This window comes from Solanum verrucosum, unplaced genomic scaffold (assembly GCF_900185275.1).
Source record: "Solanum verrucosum unplaced genomic scaffold, falcon-dt-bn FXZP01000160.1, whole genome shotgun sequence".
Taxonomy (NCBI): Eukaryota; Viridiplantae; Streptophyta; class Magnoliopsida; order Solanales; family Solanaceae; genus Solanum; species Solanum verrucosum.
The window spans coordinates 196,851-217,159 of NW_026020443.1; the positions used below are offsets into that span (position 1 = coordinate 196,851).

General features: G+C 30.1%; 1 protein-coding gene across 1 annotated transcript; it reads right to left on the bottom strand.

Moving 5' to 3' along the window:
- Window positions 1-11,027: 11,027 nt before the first annotated feature.
- Window positions 11,028-19,693, bottom strand: LOC125808533 (WAT1-related protein At1g25270-like). Its single transcript, XM_049488213.1, has 7 exons — window positions 19,500-19,693; window positions 19,143-19,205; window positions 18,027-18,143; window positions 15,134-15,380; window positions 14,049-14,207; window positions 13,705-13,856; window positions 11,028-11,350 (listed from the first exon to the last, which is right to left on the bottom strand). Exons 1-7 carry the CDS (start codon window positions 19,691-19,693, stop codon window positions 11,101-11,103), a joined length of 1,182 nt encoding a protein of 393 aa, XP_049344170.1. The 3' UTR covers window positions 11,028-11,100.
- Between the last annotated feature and the right edge of the window lie 616 nt (window positions 19,694-20,309).

Consider the following 20,309-nt stretch of genomic DNA (forward strand, 5'->3'; position numbering starts at 1 on the left):
AATGGTCTTCGAGTGCCAGTCCCGCACAGGGTGGAGGCTCGGGGGGTGACACAAGTAATGACATGTCCCATGTTCAAACAAACTTTAGATTAAGCTAGCATTTGATAAAAATCTTATCTTCAATTTCAGAGGCATAGTTAATAACACAAAACAACATAAAGAGGATGTGTCTACTACATACCAATTGCTTGCTTGGTACTACCAAGGGATGTATTTACTTCAAGGGATAGCCCCGCTAGTCATTATCAACCTACTTTATTCGTGGTCTTAGACAAAAAATTACTACGTTTGTGAGAATGTATATAAAAAAAATGTCATGTTGAAATAAATAGAAGTATAGATAGTTTACCTAGTATTTGATCTATTCAAATAGAAGAAAGTTATTTCAACCACCACATTTCTACCCCCAGATCATAGTCTAAGTATCAGTACTTGGATCTGTACCCCCATATCATAAAATTAAGATCATGAAGAATCCAACCTCTAAATACACAATATTTCTGCCCTAATGTATCTTGCAGACTACAGGAAGAACTTTGCATTTCTTTTTAGTTTAAAGTACAGAGTAAACAATACAAAGATGTAAAACATTTGCTATAAAAGCTTTCAAACTTTTTTTGAAATTAAAACAGTCCTAGATGACTATATAGGGCTAAACCATTCACCAAAATCATTGAAACTTGAAAGAGTATTTTTTCTGAAATAGAAACATAATTCATTTACTACAGATTCTAGGTATTTCCTACAAGTAACAATTCTACACAAGCAACTATAGAAATTAAGAAAAACATATTGTCTTACAAATCTTAAATACTTCAAGTAAATCTCATACATATGATTACTTTTCCTCGGTAAGGTTAGATGACAAGATCTCAAGCTTCCTTCGACATTAATATGGTCAAAGAGGCAAGTTTTATCCTCTCTGTTAGTATCCTCTTTTTATCTATGTTGCTTGGACTTTTCAAAAATGTCGACAGTATTTTTGAAGTATCCAACACGGGTGCGGCAACATTTTTGGAGAGTCCGAGCAACTTTAGCTTTTTATCATGTTCTTATATCAGTCAATGATTTTGTGATACATAGATACAATTCTAAGTCAATAGGTAGAACATAGAAATTACAAATATTAGCCTTCAGGTACCTTCCATCTCAATCAACTTACCAAAATAAATAACAAAAAGGATGTGATTCAAGTCGTTAAGAAATTTTTAGGTTTACTCTGGATATGTATCAAGCCATTGACGATAACATGATCCTTTCATTCTCAATTCGCCACGAATAAGGCAGAGATCAAAGATCCACCAGCCAGCCTTAATTCTACTTTAGCCATAACCATATCATTCGAAATATTAATTTTGTAAATGTCTCTAATTCATGCCAATGAGGGCCTTTGCCCTTCTTCTCTTCAATAAAAAGTGTTTTACTTTGAAAAACATCAAATTCACAAATACATGCCTACTGCTCACAATAAGCTTCTTGTGATTTAGACATCAATGAGACATTACATAGGTTTAATCATTAATGTGTTAGAAATAACATGTAGCAGACGTCGATATTGGAAGGGTTGCAGTATTGAATCATCCTTGTGTGTCCAAACGTCGGAGTTGGACGACCACGTAGTAACTAATCTCATAGTTGTGTTTTCACCGACAACTATGACATTGAAAGAGGTCCTTCCTAAGTATTCTTTGAAAGCTGGAGATGGAAAATTCAAGGGCTCCTCTGTTTCGGCTTTGGAGAATTGCCGATGTTTCTAGTTCTATGTTTTTGAAGAAGAAAGGATGTTTCTAGACAATTTGGAAAAGACAATTCTACCCTTGGTCGTCCCTTTGATGGCATATATATATATATATGATGTTTGATTGGCACTTAGCATGAGCCCAATATTTTAAAAGCTGAAATAACGATATTACCTTTGTTTTAACATTAATAAATTTGCTGGAAGAATGATCAATTCACATAAATATTTGTATTAAAAAGGATAGAGGGATCAGAATGAATCATCAAAAACCACTATCACCCATAATCTAATAACAACCACTAAACTATGCCAAACTGGTAGGCAATGTTCACTGACTATAGATAGGAAAAGGCATAGATTCCCTTCTGAATTTGTCCCGAAAAGTCAGTTACCGGCTTAAACTATTATGACGACCTATTACATACCTTTACAATTTAAAAGTAAATTTATTCACCCTCTGAGACGTGTAATCCACTCTCACAATATGTGGTTTATTACACTCGCTGCCACATCAGCGCCATGTCAGAAATTTAAAAAAAATTATATTCCTTTTTATTTTTAATTAGCTTTTCGTTTGTTAACTATATTTTACACTAATTAATCTCTATTTAATTATTAAAATTCTCTAATAATTATATTTTCTTCGTAGCAAAATTACAATAAGATGAAAATTTTAACAATGGCTGCCAAGAACACTAATCGAAACATGAAATTGATTTAAGGAGTGGAAAATTCTCCCGTTTCTCTCAAAAAAGCCCGTCATAGCTGCAGCGGCTAAGAAACTCCCAAAATTTAATCCCACCGATGACAATAAGAAATCTTTTGTTAACAAACACAAATCAAAACCCACAAAACTTAGATTGATGATAATTAATTTGCTAAGCAAGATGAGAAGAAGTCGAAGAAGGAAGAAGGAAATTTTTTTGCTTAAAAGCAAGAGGAGAAAAATGTAATTCCTCAAGAGGGTGGGATTGAAGAAGAAGAAGAAGAAGAAGAAGAAGGTGGGTTGTGAAGAAGAAGAGATGTGAAAAGTGGGGTGGGGTTTAATTGAATTTTGATGTTTTTGTTACTTTAATGAATCTGACACGCCTATTTTATTTTATTTTAAATTATTTTGCCACATTAGTTTTAGGGGGTAAATAAATTCACTTTTAAGTAGTAAATGTGTGTAATAGGTCATTATAATAGTTTAAGCGTGTAACTTACTTTTTGGAACAAGTTTAAGGGAAAATTTGTGCCTTTTCCCGACTATAGATAGATAAACAAACAGAAAATAAATCTTACCCTTTGGACAAAAAAATAACAAATGTCAACAATCCAAACAAGCATTATTATCTAATAGAGCAAAATTCATTCGAGCTGAACTAAATCCGAATCAAACAACACGAAAAGTAAGCAAAGTAAATAAAATCAAAAAGGAGAATAATGCCAAGCCTTTAATTGATAATGTATATAACTAAAACTAAATTATCGTCATCAAGAAGGTAAGTACTTCTAGACCTTTGAATCTAGATCAATAGATTCCTTGTCCTTTTGAACTTGTTGGCTTGATAATTGTTCCATTTCATTCATAGGATGGAAATTTGGAGCTATTCCAATGACATTGCTAGGAACAATAGGATCTTCTTGGTCAGATTCTTCACAGTTTATTGAAGGTGTCAATTTGGAAGTCCTTGTAATTTCTTGCTTCTTCCCCCACAACACCATGTATAATCCACATATTATTATTACTCCTCCTAACACACTAATATTCCAACACATATAAATAAAGTTACATTCATAAACAAAATACTAAAAATTACTAGAAATAGTAAAGCAAGTAAAATTATGTAATTCGATGGATATCGGGCAACTAAACCGATTTAGCACTACAACAAATTCGATTATCAAGGACAAATAATTTCGTCATTTATAAATCATATTTCGTCATTAAAAAATTTTTGAGACGAAAAATAATTCGTCAATCAGTTGTCATTAAATGTGTGTCGCTAAAAGTATACAACAATGATTTAGTTTGATTATCATAAATAAATATTATATATATATATATATATATATATATATATATATAAAATACACGTGCTATGCACGGTCCCAACGTGTATCATTTTGTAAGAACAATTACGACTTTTCTCTTTTATAGTTTGATTATCATAAACAAATATTGTTTCTATACAATAAAAAAGGGATAAACTATAATAATATTGTCAAACTATTTTTATAAAGGGAAAAGGGTCTGACACGATCTTTTGCTTGCCCTTCTCTCAAATCCTAATCTTTTCAATTTTATTTTAGACAATAATCATTTTAACAATTTTGACACGATTATAGTGGTAACTTTGATTTTTAAAAATTGTAGTTTATTTATTAAATATGAGTTTTGCTAATGGAGTACCTAAACATTAAATTGTTACCCTACATACGGGAGAAAAAAAAATGAAAAAATGAAGATACAATATGTAATTAGTGAAAATTAAAAGAATACCTTCCCAAGTGTAATTTCTCATTGAGAAATAAAGAACCGGCAATGGCAACACATACGAGCATTAAAGGATTGAAAATAGATGCGAACAATGGACCTCTCATTTTTACACAAAATGAATGCTAATCCAGAAGCCACTACCCCCTACAAAAAAAGGCATTTATATAAAGTCTAACATTTTTATAACATCATCGTTTGTCTGAATATTTTTTGGCCACTATAGCGAGATGTTATTATAGAAAACATATAATATAACATAACATACCGCATAAAGTATTGCAAACAGCCTAAGGTTCCATCCTAATTTCCATTGGGTTCAATCTCTTTCAGTAGAAATGGCATAAACTCCAGCTTGAAGTGCTCCCATAATGGACATTACGGTAGTGCTAAAAAAATGGCAAGGGTACAACTCACTCATCTTGGCCTAAACATTGAACACATTAGCAAATAAGACTAATTAGAGTATATTTGGACCTATATATATTAAGGGCATATTTGATCCAACTTAATTTTTAAGTTTTAACCATAGTTATGCAATAATTTGTGGAGTTGCACTTATGAAATAAAATAGTTAAAATGTGGTGAGTTTTCTCATTAATTTAAGGTGTCATATAAGCATATTATGAGAAACTTTTAAACAAGCTAACTTAATGTATCATAATATATAATTTAAATTATAAATTCTAGGTGAGGACATAATAACTATAATATCATAAATCAAAAAAAAAAAATTATTATGTTGTGATTTGAAACATATATTGATTTACTACTTTAGAGACTATGTACATTTCATATATTATGCATGCCACTTTGAGTTTAATTAACCTGTTATTAGCTAGTCAATGTAATGATATTTACATTTTATTCATCAATACAAATGAAATTCTATCAATGAGAAACCAAAAGTAACTACTACAATTTGACTAAATTACTTCATAAATGCAATTTCATATGGTACTGCATATAGTTATATTCAGAAACTAAATTGGATCAAATATGCTAAAGTTTTGTGTGAAAATAAAGCCATTTTTAGCCATATTAAGTAATCTAATGGATTTTTCATAATTTAAAAAAATGACAAAAATAAGGACAAGTTTATTAGTTGAATATTACCTGAAAAATGAGGGATAATGCTAAAGAAAAGCAACTACAAATAGCCAAAATAGAACCCAAAATGTGAGCATATGGTTTTTGGTTTTGCTAAGAGGCTGTCACGTGTCCTTTAAAGTCAAGTTTAATTAACCAAGTTTTAATTTCCATGCCTTTGTAAAAAGTGAGAAGCATAGCCCCACCAATTCTAATTAATGTTCCCAACACTTTTGCTTGTCCTGCCCTTGTCTTCACATTCAACTTCTCCAACCTAATCAAATAAGTCCAAATCAACTATTTTAGTGAGAATTTGTTTCCATGATGCACTTTCCAGTGAGTTAGGTCGATGGTAAATTGTGAGTCGAAAAATCATGTTTTTCAAAGTAAAAAAAAACAATTATTTCTATTAGTACCTCCAAAACAACTTGTTATTTCTATTAGTGCATAGCACGTGCATTTTATGCGATTTGGCAAACATTACTAAATTATTATTCAACGAGGGTATAGTTTCATTTAATTACTATGTGTGACTACAGTTTTTTAATTTTTGCCATTAATTATGGGACTCACGCTTACCTTGTATACCGAATCAATAAAATTATTCTCGGCATTTCTATATACTTTTATACAAACTCAATTTTATCTCTCCTTTCTCCATTCCTTAATTCTCTCCTAAAATCATTCATGCATTGATGCACATCCAATTTGAATTTTGAAATTCACTATCCCTCCAAATCGTGATTTCACTTTTGTAGGTAACCGCATAAATCGTGTCTCAACTTTTTTTTCGCTTTTTTGTTTGTATATGTCTTATGCTTGTTATTTTTGGGTAATTTTTCTCAAAAATCTCTCATCTTTCCTTTGATCTTTAGTCTTTTTTTTAAAAAAATAGATGATGAAACTCCATCTAAGACGATTACGAGAGGCATGTCATTGCATTTCCAAGTTGTTGATAATCTACCTTTGTTTTCACTTGAGGAGTCATGTGTCTTGTCCTAACACTCATCTTTGTACTATATATATATATATATATATATATATATATATATATATACAAAGGTCGATTATCAACAACTAGATATAAAATGCACGTGCTATGCACGGGCACAACCTGTATCATTCTGTAAGAACAATTACGACTTTTCTCATTTATAGTTTGATTATCATAAACAAATATTGTGGATAAACTATAATAATATTGTCAAACTATTTTTATAAATACATAGAAGGTTTTGAAGTATAGATGCCACGATAAATACATCATTACAATTTCTCTCTTATGCTTAATCAATGATGCTCCCTAATAGAATTTGAGGAATTTGAGATCAAGGAGAGATGAACACTTGCAAGAGAGCGAGCTGCAAATCAAACAATGATATAAGCTCTATTGTAAAGTCATACTCAACAGTCATAAGATGACATTCATTTTCTAAAATGGCACATACATTTCAGTGGTAGTTAGATTTTGTATTAGCTTAGTCCATACTACAAAGGGACATCCTCATAGGGGAGTTTACAAATTCACTGCCAGATGAAAATCAAAATTACTGCTTCAATTTTTCATTTGTACTATAATAAAACACATGTACTTTTAAGGCCTATGTGCAGAAGTGTACAAATATTTTGAAAAATAACAGAAAGTTACTGAAAATTTTCAAAATAACTAAAAGTTCAAGAAGCTTTTCAAAATAGAAGTACCTCCATGACCGAAGCGAGAGCTTCTAAATGACTTGTTTTCGCATTAGCTTTTCCAGTTCTTTCTTCCAACTCTTTCCTCTTCAGCTTATAGTCAAAATTATGAATATGTATCATTGTGCTACAAGATGCAAGATATTTCTTTAGCTTAAGCCTCCTCTTATAATTATTTATTATCCTTGCAGCACAAATACATACTCAAGCACAAATTATATATTCAAAGTACACATAAAAATCTTAACGGAGGTAAAACACTCACCTTGAAGCCTCGTTCGTCTACCTTCTTGTAATTGTAGGCATAATAGAGAAGCTGACATTTTCTTACCGTCTCCACACTGCAACGACTCTTTGGTAGACAAATCTTCCCAGTTAAGGGAACTTCAATTGGCCAAACAAAATTGTCCTGCTCTTCTCCACAGCTAAATGCCTTCACAATCAAATAAAAAGATTTTTAATCAAAATAGCGTACACTTCTCGAGAACTCAAAATTTTCACTACCATGCATTGCGCTATCACAATTGTTAGTGAGCATTCACTGAATTGTCTTCTTTTTTCAATAAATTTGCCTAAAATTGAAATACCCATAAACAAAAAAACTATACTGGCATTTTTTAGGTGCGACAATCTTAGACCATGAAATAGTAAAAAAAGAAAATTTTAATTAAAATAGCCTTTCCTCTTTAAATTGCTTTGAATTTTTTAATTTTTTATTAAGTCGGGGTTCTATCGAAAGCAACCCCTCGACTACAATCTATAGCTTATATTTGGTAGAACTATAGTGCAAGAAAATGGTTGTGATTGTCAAATGTATCAGCAAAAGATGAGGATTACAAAAAAATCATAAGTTCCAAACTATCAAATTATCTTGTATGTTAAATGTTGATCAACGCCATATCTCTTAATTTTTTTAGTTGGCATGATGATAAATTTCACATGAAGTTGGTCCTTCATGCAAGCTGCTACAGAACAAGACATATAAAAGAGTTAAGAGATCCAAAGAAGAATTAGAAAAGCTCTGTCAGAGAGTACTTGCAAGTTCCAAATGATGTTTTAAGATAATCAAGAAAGAAAATTTATCTCTTGCGGTGGTCACCAGTAATGACATGTCCCATGTTCAAACAAACTTTAGATTAAGCTAGCATTTGATAAAAATCTTATCTTCAATTTCAGAGGCATAGTTAATAACATAAAACAACATAAAGAGGATGTGTCTACTACATACCAAATGCTTGCTTGGTACTACCATGTGATGTATTTACTTCAAGAGATAGCCCCGCTAGTCATTATCAACCTCCTTTATTCGTGGTCTTAGACAGGAAATTACTACATTTGTGAGAATGTACATAAAAAAATGTCATTCATGTTAAAATAAATAGAAGTGTAGATAGTTTACCTAGTATTTGATCTATTCAAATAGAAGAAAGTTATTTCAACCACCACATTGCTTCCACCCAGATCATAGTCTAAGTATCAGTACTTGGATTTGTACCCCCATATCATGAAATTAAGATCATGAAGAATCCGACCTCTAGATACACATCATTTTCGAACCCCCTCACACAAATCCGAGCAACTTAGGTTGAAAGCAAAAGATTTATGCCCTAATGTATCTTGCAGACTACAGGAAGAACTTTGCATTTCTTTTGAGGTTAAAGTACAGAGTAAACAACACAAAGATGTAAAACATTTGCTATAAAAGCTTTCAAACTTTTTTGAAACTAAAACAGTCCTACATGACTATATCGGACTAAACCATTCACCAAAATCATTGAAACTTGAAAGAATACTTTTTCTGAAATAGAAACATAATTCATTTACTACAGATTCTAGGGATTTCCTGCAAGTAACAATGCTACACAAGCAACTATATATGAATTAAGAAAAACATTTTTTCTTACAAATCTAAAATACTTCAAGTAAATCTCATACATGCGATTATTTTTCCTCGGTAAGGTCAGATGACAAGATCTCAAGCTTCCTTCGACATTAATATGGTCAAAGAGGCAAGTTTTATCCTCTCTGTTAGTATCCTCATTTTATCTATGTTGCTTGGACTCTTCAAAAATGTTGACGGTATTTTTGAAGTATCCGACACGGGTGCGGCAACATTTTTGGAGAGTCCGAGCAACTTAGTTTTTTATCATGTTCTTATATCAGTCAATGATTTTGTGACACATAGATACAATTCTAAGCCAATAGGTAGAACATAGAAATTACAAATATTAGCCTTCAGGTACCTTCCATCTCGATCAACTTACCAAAATAAATAACAAAAAGGCTGTAATTCAAGTTGTTAAGAAATTTTTAGGCTTACTCTTGATATGTATAAAGCCATTGACGATAACATGATCCTTTCATTCTCAATTCGCCACGAATAAGGCACAGATCAAAGATCCACCAGCCAGCCTTAATTCTACTTGAGCCATAACCATATCATTTGAAATATTAATTTTGTAAATGTCTCTAATTCATGCCTGTGAGGGCCTTTGCCCTTCTTCTCTTCAATAAAAAGTGTTTTACTTTGAAAAATATCAATTTCACAAATACATGCCTACTGCTCACAATAAGCTTCTTGTGATTTAGACATCAATGAGACAGTACATAGGTTTAATCATTAATGTGTTAGAAATAAGATGTGCGTTAGAAATAAGATGTAGCAGACTATAACCAAAGGATTAGATTACTTAACTTGTGCAACATCGATATTGGAAGGGCTGTAGTATTGAATCATCCTTGTGAGTTCAATATGACGCTGAAAGAGGTCGTTCCTAAGTATTCTTTGAAAGTTGAAGATGGAGAATTGAAGGGCTCCTCTGTTTCGGCTTTGGAGAATTGCCAATGTTTCTAGTTCTATGTTTTTGAAGAAGAAAGGGTGTTTCTAGACAATTTGGAAAAGACAATTCTACCTTTGATCGTCCCTTTGATGGCATTTCTATATAAGTAGGAAGAAATATATATATATATATATTTTAAAATGTTTGGTTGGCACTTAGCATGAGCCCAATATTTTAAAAGTTGAAATAACGATATAAAATTACCCTTGTTTTAACATTAATAAATTTGCAGGAAGAATGATCAATATATGGTGTATTACACTCGCTGCTACATCAGTGCCATGTCAGAAATTAAAAAAAATTATATTCCTTTTTATTTTTAATTAACTTTTCTTTTCTTAACTATATTTTACACTAATTAATCTCCAATTAATTATTAAAATTCTCTAATAATTATATTTTCTTCATAGCAAAATTACAATAAGATGAAAATTTGAACAATGGCCGCCAAGAACACTAATTGCTTATTTAAGGAGTGGAAAATTCTCTCGTTTCTCTCAAAAAAGCCCGTAATAGCTGCAGCGGCTAAGAAACCCCCCCAAAGTTTATCCCACCGATGACAGTAAGAAATCTTTTGTTAACAAACACAAATCAAAATCCACAAAACTTAGATTGATGATAAGTAATTTGCTAAGCAAGCTGAGAAGAAGTCGAAGAAGGAAGAAGGAAAAATGTTTGCTTAAAAGAAAGAGGAGAAAAATGTGCTTCCTCGAGAGGGTGGGGTTGAAGAAGAAGAAGAGGAGGAGGAGGAGGAAGAAGAGGAAGAGGAAGAGTGGGGTGGGGTTTAATTGAATTTTTATTTTTTTGTTCTACTTTAATAAATCTGACGCGCCTATTTTTATTTTTTTTAAAATTATGCCACATTAGTTTTAGGGGGTAATTAAATTCACTTTTAAGTAGTAAAGGTGTGTAATAGGTCATCATAGTTTAAGCGTGTAACTTACTTTTTGGAACAAGTTTAAGGGGAAATTTATGCCTTTTCCCGACTATAGATAGATAAACAAACAGAAAATAAACATTACTTTTTGGACTAAAAAATGACACATGTCAACAATCCAAATAAACATTATTATCTAATAGAGCAAAATTCATTCGAGCTGAACTAAATCCGAATCAACAACACGAAAAGTAAGCAAAGTAAATAAAATCAAAAAGGAGAATAATGCTAAGTCTTTAATTAAGGTGCAACAATTATATTAGTTATACTGATAATGTATATAACTAAAACTAAATTCTCGTCATCAAGAAGGTAAGTACTTCTAGACCTTTGAATCAAGATCAATAGATTCCTTGTCCTTTTGAACTTGTTGGCTTGGTAGTTGTTCCATTTCATTCATAGGATGGAAATTTGGAGCAATTCCACTGACATTGCTAGGAACAATAGGTTCTTCTTGGTCATATTCTTCACAGTTTATTGAAGGTGTCAATTTGGAAGTCCTTGTAATTTCTTGTTTCTTCCCCCACAACACCATGTATAATCCACATATTATTATTGCTCCTCCTAACACACTAATATTCCAACAAATATAAACAAAGTTACATTCATTTTTTAAAAAAATAAAAAATAAATAAAAATACTAGAAATAGTAAAGCAAGTAAAAAATATGTAATTTGATGGAAATCGGGCGATTGACGCCAACTTAGGGAAATCTGGCCAAATGAGGGATATTTCTGAATAATTTCATAATAGCAGAGGTATATTTGACCTTAGAGTATAACTAGTCATAAACTTAACTATGAAACGAATGTAGATGAATATCTTTGACCCTTTTCCCTTAATTAAATAATCAAACGTCTAAGCCTCTTAATTTTTCACTCTCTACCCATTAGTACCCCTTCCTTACATCTTTTGCTTGACCTTCTCTCAAATCCTAATCTTTTCATTTTTATTTTAGATTATAATCATTTTTCAAAAAATTCAGATTCTCTGAAGAATGTGATCATGATTTGCTAATCCGAGCTCAAAAGATGAAATGTGCAGAGAGTGAGAGAGGAGAAAACAAAGGATAAGCGAGAGAGGGAGAGAGAAAGAGACGAAGGAGAAAAAAAAGGCTGAGTTAAATAATAACCTATAAGAGGTTATTTGGTATCTAGTAAAGAGACAACTTATGCATATATTAATTTTTGCATAAGTTATACAACATTTGATAGCTAGTTATGAAGTAAGTTATTCATATATAGAATAAATACGATGCGTATTTTCAATTTATGATACCATTGAATTTGTTTTGAAAGATACTAGTGATATTGATGTCTAATGCAACTAAAAATTCAGAGGAAACACCAAGAGTTGGAGTAGATGTGTCGATAGCTAGTTATGAAGTAAGTTATTCATGTATAGAATAAATCCGACGTGTATTTGCAATTTATGATACCATTGAAGTTGTTTGGAAAGTTACTAGTGATATTGATGCCTAATGCAACTAAAAATGCAGAGGAAACACCAAGAGTTGGACTAGATGTGTCGTGAGTTGATTCAGGATAAAAACTAATTGATACAACTAATGTTGAAGATGTTGAAAATTCTAGTTAGCATGTTTTGCAAGTTGAAAACAAGAATGTAACTAAACTTGGACTTTGATTGCACACAAAAATTCAACTAGGAGTCGGACCCTTTTCTTCATGACTAGTCGAAATAATTCTCCAGGTAGTGAAGAGGGTGAGACTGGAAATTTTCAGGAAAATGAGAAGAGGCAAGATATTAGTAATGCCTCAAGAGACCTATTATATTTGAATATCTTGATGCTTTAAGAAGGTTATTGGAAAAGATAGTAATATTATGGCTTTAACATCACATATTTCTCCTCCTGGAGTAGCTAAGATTATTCAAGAAAATCAGGATGTCATGCTACTCAAATACAATCTAACGATCAAGTCACTCATGGTTACATTGAACACTTCGGCTCGCAAGGTCCCTTCTCGAACTTTGGAGTCGCTTGGTGAATTTAGATAGTTACTAATGTCAATAGAGAATGACAACGATTTGGTCAAGCAAGTTTCACCACCTGCTTTGAATAGCAAATTAAGTCCAGAAGCTCTTATATGTGTGCCTAAAAGTGTGATTGCAAAGAAGAATGAGTCAAGGACCTTAGAGTCAATATTCAGTCCAGCTAATGCTTATACAATTAATTTTGGCGAGGATAATATGCTGGACACATGGTTTGATAGAGTGGTTAGAGAAGAGGATATATCGCCTAGGCAACAAAGAAGTGGAAGAAACAAAAGCAAAAAAGAAGACACGTGGAAGGTAACATATTTGAGAAGGTAAAGTGATTGAGAAATTTATTTCAAGGTACCTATCGATGCGACTGGCAAAGCAAAATCATATGACAGTATCAGTAGGCTCAACAAGATCCAATAAATCCATAAAGAAGTGATGAATTATCAATGGATATGTTTGAAGAAGAAGACAAAAGGAAAATACTTCAAGTTACTTTAGATGGACAATCAATTTTTTTCACTCATGCTGTGATATTTTTGCATTATTTAAGCATCCTCATTTGTAATATCATCATAGAGTAAATTACAAACTCCGTAATGATCACAAAAATACCTAGTTCTCTCTGACTCTTATTTTCTTCATGCGTGTTAGTTAGTAGAGGTTTGTTACCTCATTAGTCATTAGAAATGGTAAGGTAATACCTAGCCCACCTTACCTATACTTATCCCTATTGATATCTTTTTATTTTTAATAAAAGGTTGTCAAACACTTTGTCTAGTGGTAAATTTGATATTAAAAATTGTAGTTTATTTATTAAATATGAGTTTTGCTAATGGAGTACCTAAACATTAAACTGTTACCCTACATAAAAAAAATGAAAAATGAAGATATATACAATATGTAAATAGTGCAAAAAGAATACCTTCCCAAGTGTAATTTCTCATTTAGAAATAAAGAACCGGCAATGGCAACACATACAAGCATCAAAGGGCTGAAAATAGACACGAACAATGGACCTCTCATTCTTACACAGAACATCAAGAAAATGATTGCTAATCCAGAAGCCACTACCCCCTACAAAAAAAGGCATCTATATAACGTCAAACATTTCTATAACATCATCGTTTGTCTGAATACTTTTTGGCCACTATAGCGAAATGTTATTATAGAGAACATATAATATAACATAACATGCAAATGAACAGTTCCAAAGGAATTAGACGTTAAAGTGAAATGTTATTATAACGAATAAATATTCTAACGTACCGCATAAAGTACTGCAAACAGCCTAAGGTTCCATCCTAATTTCCATTGGGTCCAATCTCTTTCAGTAGAAATGGCATAAACTCCAGCTTGAAGTGCTCCCATAATGGACATTAAGGCAGTGCTAGAAAAATGACAAGGGTACAACTCACTCATCTTTGCCTAAACATTGAACATTAGCAAATAAGTGAGCAAAATAAGAGGAAATATCAATAGTACTATCAAATGCCCTAGAATGGTCGGGCAATCAATGAAAGAACATGAAACCATTATGTTTTAATAAAGGTACAAAATTTTACTTTAATTTATCTTTAGCGTTAAAAAAAGTTAGGCTAAAAATGTCTTATTTCACATAAGACTAATAAGAGCATATTTGGACCTACATACATATATATTAAGGGCATATTTGATCCAACTTAATTTCTAACCATAGTTTTATAATAATTTGTGGAGTTGCACTTGTGAAACAATATAGTTAAAATGTGGTGAATTTTCTCATCAATTTAAGGTGTCATATATGATATAACCACATTATGAGCAACTTTTAAACAAGTTATAATGTATAATTTAAATTATAAATGCTAGGTGAAGACACAATAACTATAATATCATAAATCTAAAAAAAATTATTATATTGTGATTTGAAACATATTTTGGTGTCCTACTTTACATTTCATATTATGTATGCAAATTTGGGTTTAGTTAACCTATGATTAGCTAGTCAATGTAATGTTATTTACATTTTAATCATCAATACATATGAAATTCTATCAATGTGAAATTAAAAGTAATAACTACAATTTAACTAAAATTACTTCATATATGCAATTTCATATGTTACTGCATAGTTATATTCAAAAACTAAATTGAATCAAATATGCCCTTAATAATTGGTATTCGATTAAATTTATGTTAAAATAAAGTCATTTTTGGCCCAATTGTTTTAATGGTAGGGAAATATTTTTGGACATATTAGTAATCTAATGGATTTTGGGTGGCAAAGAGCCAACATCGAAGTGTTAAACCTTTACATCGATGTGAGCTCATATTTTTAAAAAAATAAGGACAAGTAATTAGTTGAATATTACCTGAAAAATAAGAGATAATGCTGAGGAAAAGCAACTACAAATAGCCAAAATAGGACCCAAAATATGAGCATATGGTTTTTGGTTTTGCTGAGAGGCTGACATGTGTTCTTTAAAGTCAAGTTTGATTGACCAAGTTTTAATTTCCAAGCCTTTGTAAAAAGTGAGAAGCATAGCCCCACCAATTCCAATTAATGTTCCCAACATTTTTGCTTGTCCTCCCCTTGTCTTCAAATTCAACTTCTCCAACCTAATCAAATAAGTCCAAATCACATAGTGAGATAGTTGTGTCATTTTTTAAATATATATATATAAAGCAAAGTAGTTGCATTTCATATAGTCAAACTAGAAAATAAATCTTCCATTCTATATATCAGGTAAAATTATAAAAAGTTGAAAAACGAAAAATATTACTTTTTTAATTTACTACGGTAAATTTATTAGTGAGATAGTTGTGCATTATCCATTGATTAAGTACTTTTATATATAATAAATCATCCAAAAAATTTAAAAATTAAAATTAAAAATAAATGATGCACGGGAATAGCACATGACCCCTATCACTTATTCCAATTAATGTTTCCAACACTTTTGCTTGTGCCCTTGTCTTCAAATTCAACTTCTCCAACCTAATCAAATGTGTCCAAAATTACATAATCGGTGCATTCAGAAATTAAATTTATAGGTTTAATATTTATGTTTCGATGAACTTCAAATTCAACTTGTCCAACCTAATCAAATAAGTTCAAATTACATGGTGAGCACATTCAAAGATAGAGTCTGACCATAAATTTTTAAATATTTTTGCATAGTTTCATCATGTGTTTGATCCAAAAAAAAATTGAAGAGAAATATTTGACTTTTCAAAAAATATATTTTTTATACTCATAAATTTTAAAAACTATTAAATATATTCATAAGTTTGTATTATCATTTTATAATAATAGTGTTCCGTGAAAATCCATTATAATGAACATATATAATTAATATGAATTTGAAAAATGAGAGAAAATAAAAGGAAAATACCATTGATTTGTATATGAAAAACTACTATTACAATTTATAATTGGAAGTGATCTCCGAGAACAAGCTCAGATAAAAATGGTATAAAATATGCTTATAACAGTATAATTTTTGTATAACAAACTAGGGATGAAATCTAAACTATAAATTATGAGTGTTTTTATAAAATATAAAAAATTGGGATAATTTAAATTTTAAAAAATTCTCATATACTAGAATTTAGCCAAATTCTTGTTTTTTTAGAACTTGGGATGTTTGCCAAGTATGACAAATTACATGGCCAAACATTAATCGTCAAATTTTTCCCAAATATATTTGTGGTCAAATGGGTCCAAAATTTAAATTTTATAAGTTCAATATTTATTTTTTTACCGCTAAATTCATAGTACGCTTTGAAATTATAGATTCACAGTCTAATATTTATCAACTTCTTACTAATTTTTCACCAAACTTTTATATTCAATATCAAAAAAATGGTGAGTTCAACTAAATCCACTTACATCTACATTTACATAAGAGTTCATAACCGCACCGTCACATAAGTTTTAGGTTTCAAATTCAATTTCGTCATAGCTAATTATAATTAGTATAATAGTTTACCATATAAAAATCGAATTGGAATAATTGTAACTCTGAAAACTTGATGAGTCAATCCACCTCGACATTGAATAGAATTACCTAAGTTTAGGGATCACAAATTAGTCGTACAACAACACTTATAAGAAGTTTTCTAAGAGAAAAAAAAAATATTAAAAAAGTTATTATTTTCTTAAGAACGTAATGAGTGTTTCGTAAGTGAAAGAAGAGATTCTAGAAAAACACCCTAAATTAGTATTTGGAAATTTCTTATTTTTGCAAAACTTCTTCAAGCAATTGTTTAAAAAAAAACGAATAAATAATTTGTTGGGTTTTTAAAAGGTGTGAATGAAAAATGAAGAGTTGCAACTTTTATGAAGAGTTGTGATTTTAATGAAAAGTTACTAACTTTTATGAAGAGTTGTGACTTTTAGGAAAGGTTGTGACCTTTCAGAAGGATTGTAACTTTTCAAAGGATTGTGACATTTCCGATAAGGCACAATACGCATCCGTTCACACTACCCTTTGTTATCTATAAATAGAGGGATTTCCTCTCATTTTAAAACAATCAATTTTTTGGACTTCTACTACTACTAAATATACTAAATTTAAGTGTACTTTACTGTCGCTGAGTGGTTCGCTGACACCGTGATTTTAGGTACCAATACACTGGTCATGAGTAAGATCGTTCTATCTTGAGAGGATATATTCCATTAACCTCGGGTACTTGAGAGGAATAATTTCCTTAAGGGGACACTGTGCATTCAGTGGGCTCGATTTTCTTCTTTGAGAAAAATATTTTGTATATTGTTTCTAATCTGATTCTATTTCTCTACTGGTTTTAATTTTCTAATTTTAAAAATACTCTTTAAACTTTGTTGTTTCTTATCAAGTTCTTCAAAGTTTTTGTTCTAAGTATATTAGGAATACAGGATGTACAACATATTTTTCCTCTAGAAAAACTTTCACTTTATCTAGTTCACTTATAAAGTCAACATAAATTACTATTCTCACTACTAAAAAATCTTTAGTGGCTATTTCAATCGAATCGGTGAGAAAAGAAAATTAATAATAATTTTATGAAAAATTAATAAAATTTCACACTATTTTAGTGAGAATTTGTTTTCATGACGCATTTTCCAGTGAGTTAGGTCGATGGTATATTATCAGTGAAGAAATCATGTTTTTCAAAGTAAAAAAAAACATTTATTTCTATTAGTGCCTCCAAAACAACTTTTGAATATAGCCAAAAGTATACTTTGTGTAAATTAAATATAGTAAAATTGGAAATATATACCTAAAGAATATGGCTATAATGAAAGTGATGCCAGGTATGAGATTAAGTGTAGCTGTAGCAAAAGTTGTTGAAGTTAGGACTAAACTTGCTGCAAACAAATTTTGTGGCATTGAACCCCTGCATATATAAATATATAAATATAAATATATATAATAAAATTAAAATAAATAAAAATAACCTAAATCAGAAAATAAATGCATGGATTAATAAGCTAATGGCAGACATGTACTTAATTGAAAGCACTAGTACCAAAATGTGATTTACAAGAATCTAGTAAATTGCAGAGCTCATAATTAATGACATCCTTTGACAAAAAAAAAAGTCTTTCAAGATTTAAGAAATTTAAATTTATTTGAAAAAATTAACTTTTAATTTTAATATTTCGATTATCAAAATCTAATAGAGGAATAAAATAAAAGAAAATAATTCATTAATCGGTTTATGTTCAGTCAAATAGTGTCACATAAAGTAATATAAAGGACTCCTCCATTTACTATTTTGTTCATTAAGATAAGAATGTAATAGATATAGATTATGTGTACAAAATAAATATTAGAGGTTGGAAATACTGCTATAAAGATTCTTTTATTTATTCATTTATTTTTACACAAAAAAATATTTTTGAACTCTAAGATAAAATATTTTTAACCGTAAAAGCCTGGATCGTTTTGTTAATAATACTCTTATTTTTTTTTATTTGTTTTAACATTGAATATGTTTTTTTCCATAAAAGTGGATTTGTTTTTTTTTTTATTTTAATGTAAAGTTGTGAACAATAAAACCAATTTTGACAATCAGAAAATTTAAAACTTTTTATTTATATTAATTTTATAATAATTTAAAATATTAACTAAAACATAAATAAATTAAAGGATTATTTAATACATAAAAATACTTTGAATTTTAATATTATTTTATATAAAAATGTCATTTATTAAAGATAATAGACAAATCAGTAATGAATAGGATCCTAACTGGAAAAGTCAAGAATTCTCATAAAAAGATTTAATTTTTTTTTGTTTTCATTTAAAAATAGTCAAATTAATATATTTTGTAAATATATTTTACATAGCACATAGTTAATTGATTGAATGAATGAGTAAAAATGGAGCTTACCCGAAGAGTGCAGAAAGAAACGCAAGCAACATTACCATCCATGTCATTTTTGGCCTACTCTTCCTACATATATCAAACATAACAACCATAAATCGTTCAAATTTTTCATGAAAAATGTTCAAACGCTATTCAAATATTTTGATTAGATCGGTAAAATATAAAAAAATAATAATGTTTTCACATAGAAAAAATTTCACTATTTATGTGAGAATCTGTTTGTTATCATGTTCACAAAATCATATTCTATAACACGAATTTACTAGAAGTTTGCGATGGGAAAAACATGTATTTCTAGTAGTGAATCGAAAATTATAAATTGTTTGACTCTGAAAAACAGAAACGCGAAAAGTAGATTACCTATCAAAGTAGAGAGCTAAAGGAAGAACGGTAGCGGCAGCAAAGAGGAATCGATAAGCAATTAAAATCCTTAAACTCATTCCATCATTTGATGCTAATTTATACAATAAAGTCATTCCTGCATAACCTATTTGTATAAAAACCATCATTATAATTGGCTTTAAACCATGCACTTTGTCACAAATCTTCCCCATTATTTCAAGATTTGTAGTTTTTTGTTGAAAAAAAACCATATGTTATATATATATAAGAAATAAGAAGACAAAGAGGTGTGCTTATTAGTTGGATTATTTTGGTTTGGAAAAAAATCATAAATAGGGGAGTTAATTGTTGAAAAGAAAAAATGTGCCAGATTACAACAATCCACGTGTGGTCAAGTTGCTAGAGACGTCTAAAAGTATTTTTGCATGTAAATATTAACAAAGAAAAAAGAGATTAAAAGCTTTTAATGCATTAATTTTTACTGCACGTCACCGCTTACGTTTTTACTCTAATGACTAAGTTGTTCATACTCTTCGAAAATATTATTGTATTCATATCAGACTCCTCAAAATACACTATAAGAATCCAACAAACATCCATCGATATTTTTAAAGAATAAATTTAAGCAACATAAACTATCTACGTAATTTGATTTCTTTGGAACTAATTAGAAACCATTTTCTACATAAATCTCACAACTTCCCTCTTTGGTCCAACACCAAAATTATATTCTTTGTTACTCAATCATCCAAAAATAACGAATGAATAACGATTTGATGCAAGTAACATGACATTTTGAAAAACAAATTTATCAACATAAGGAAAAAA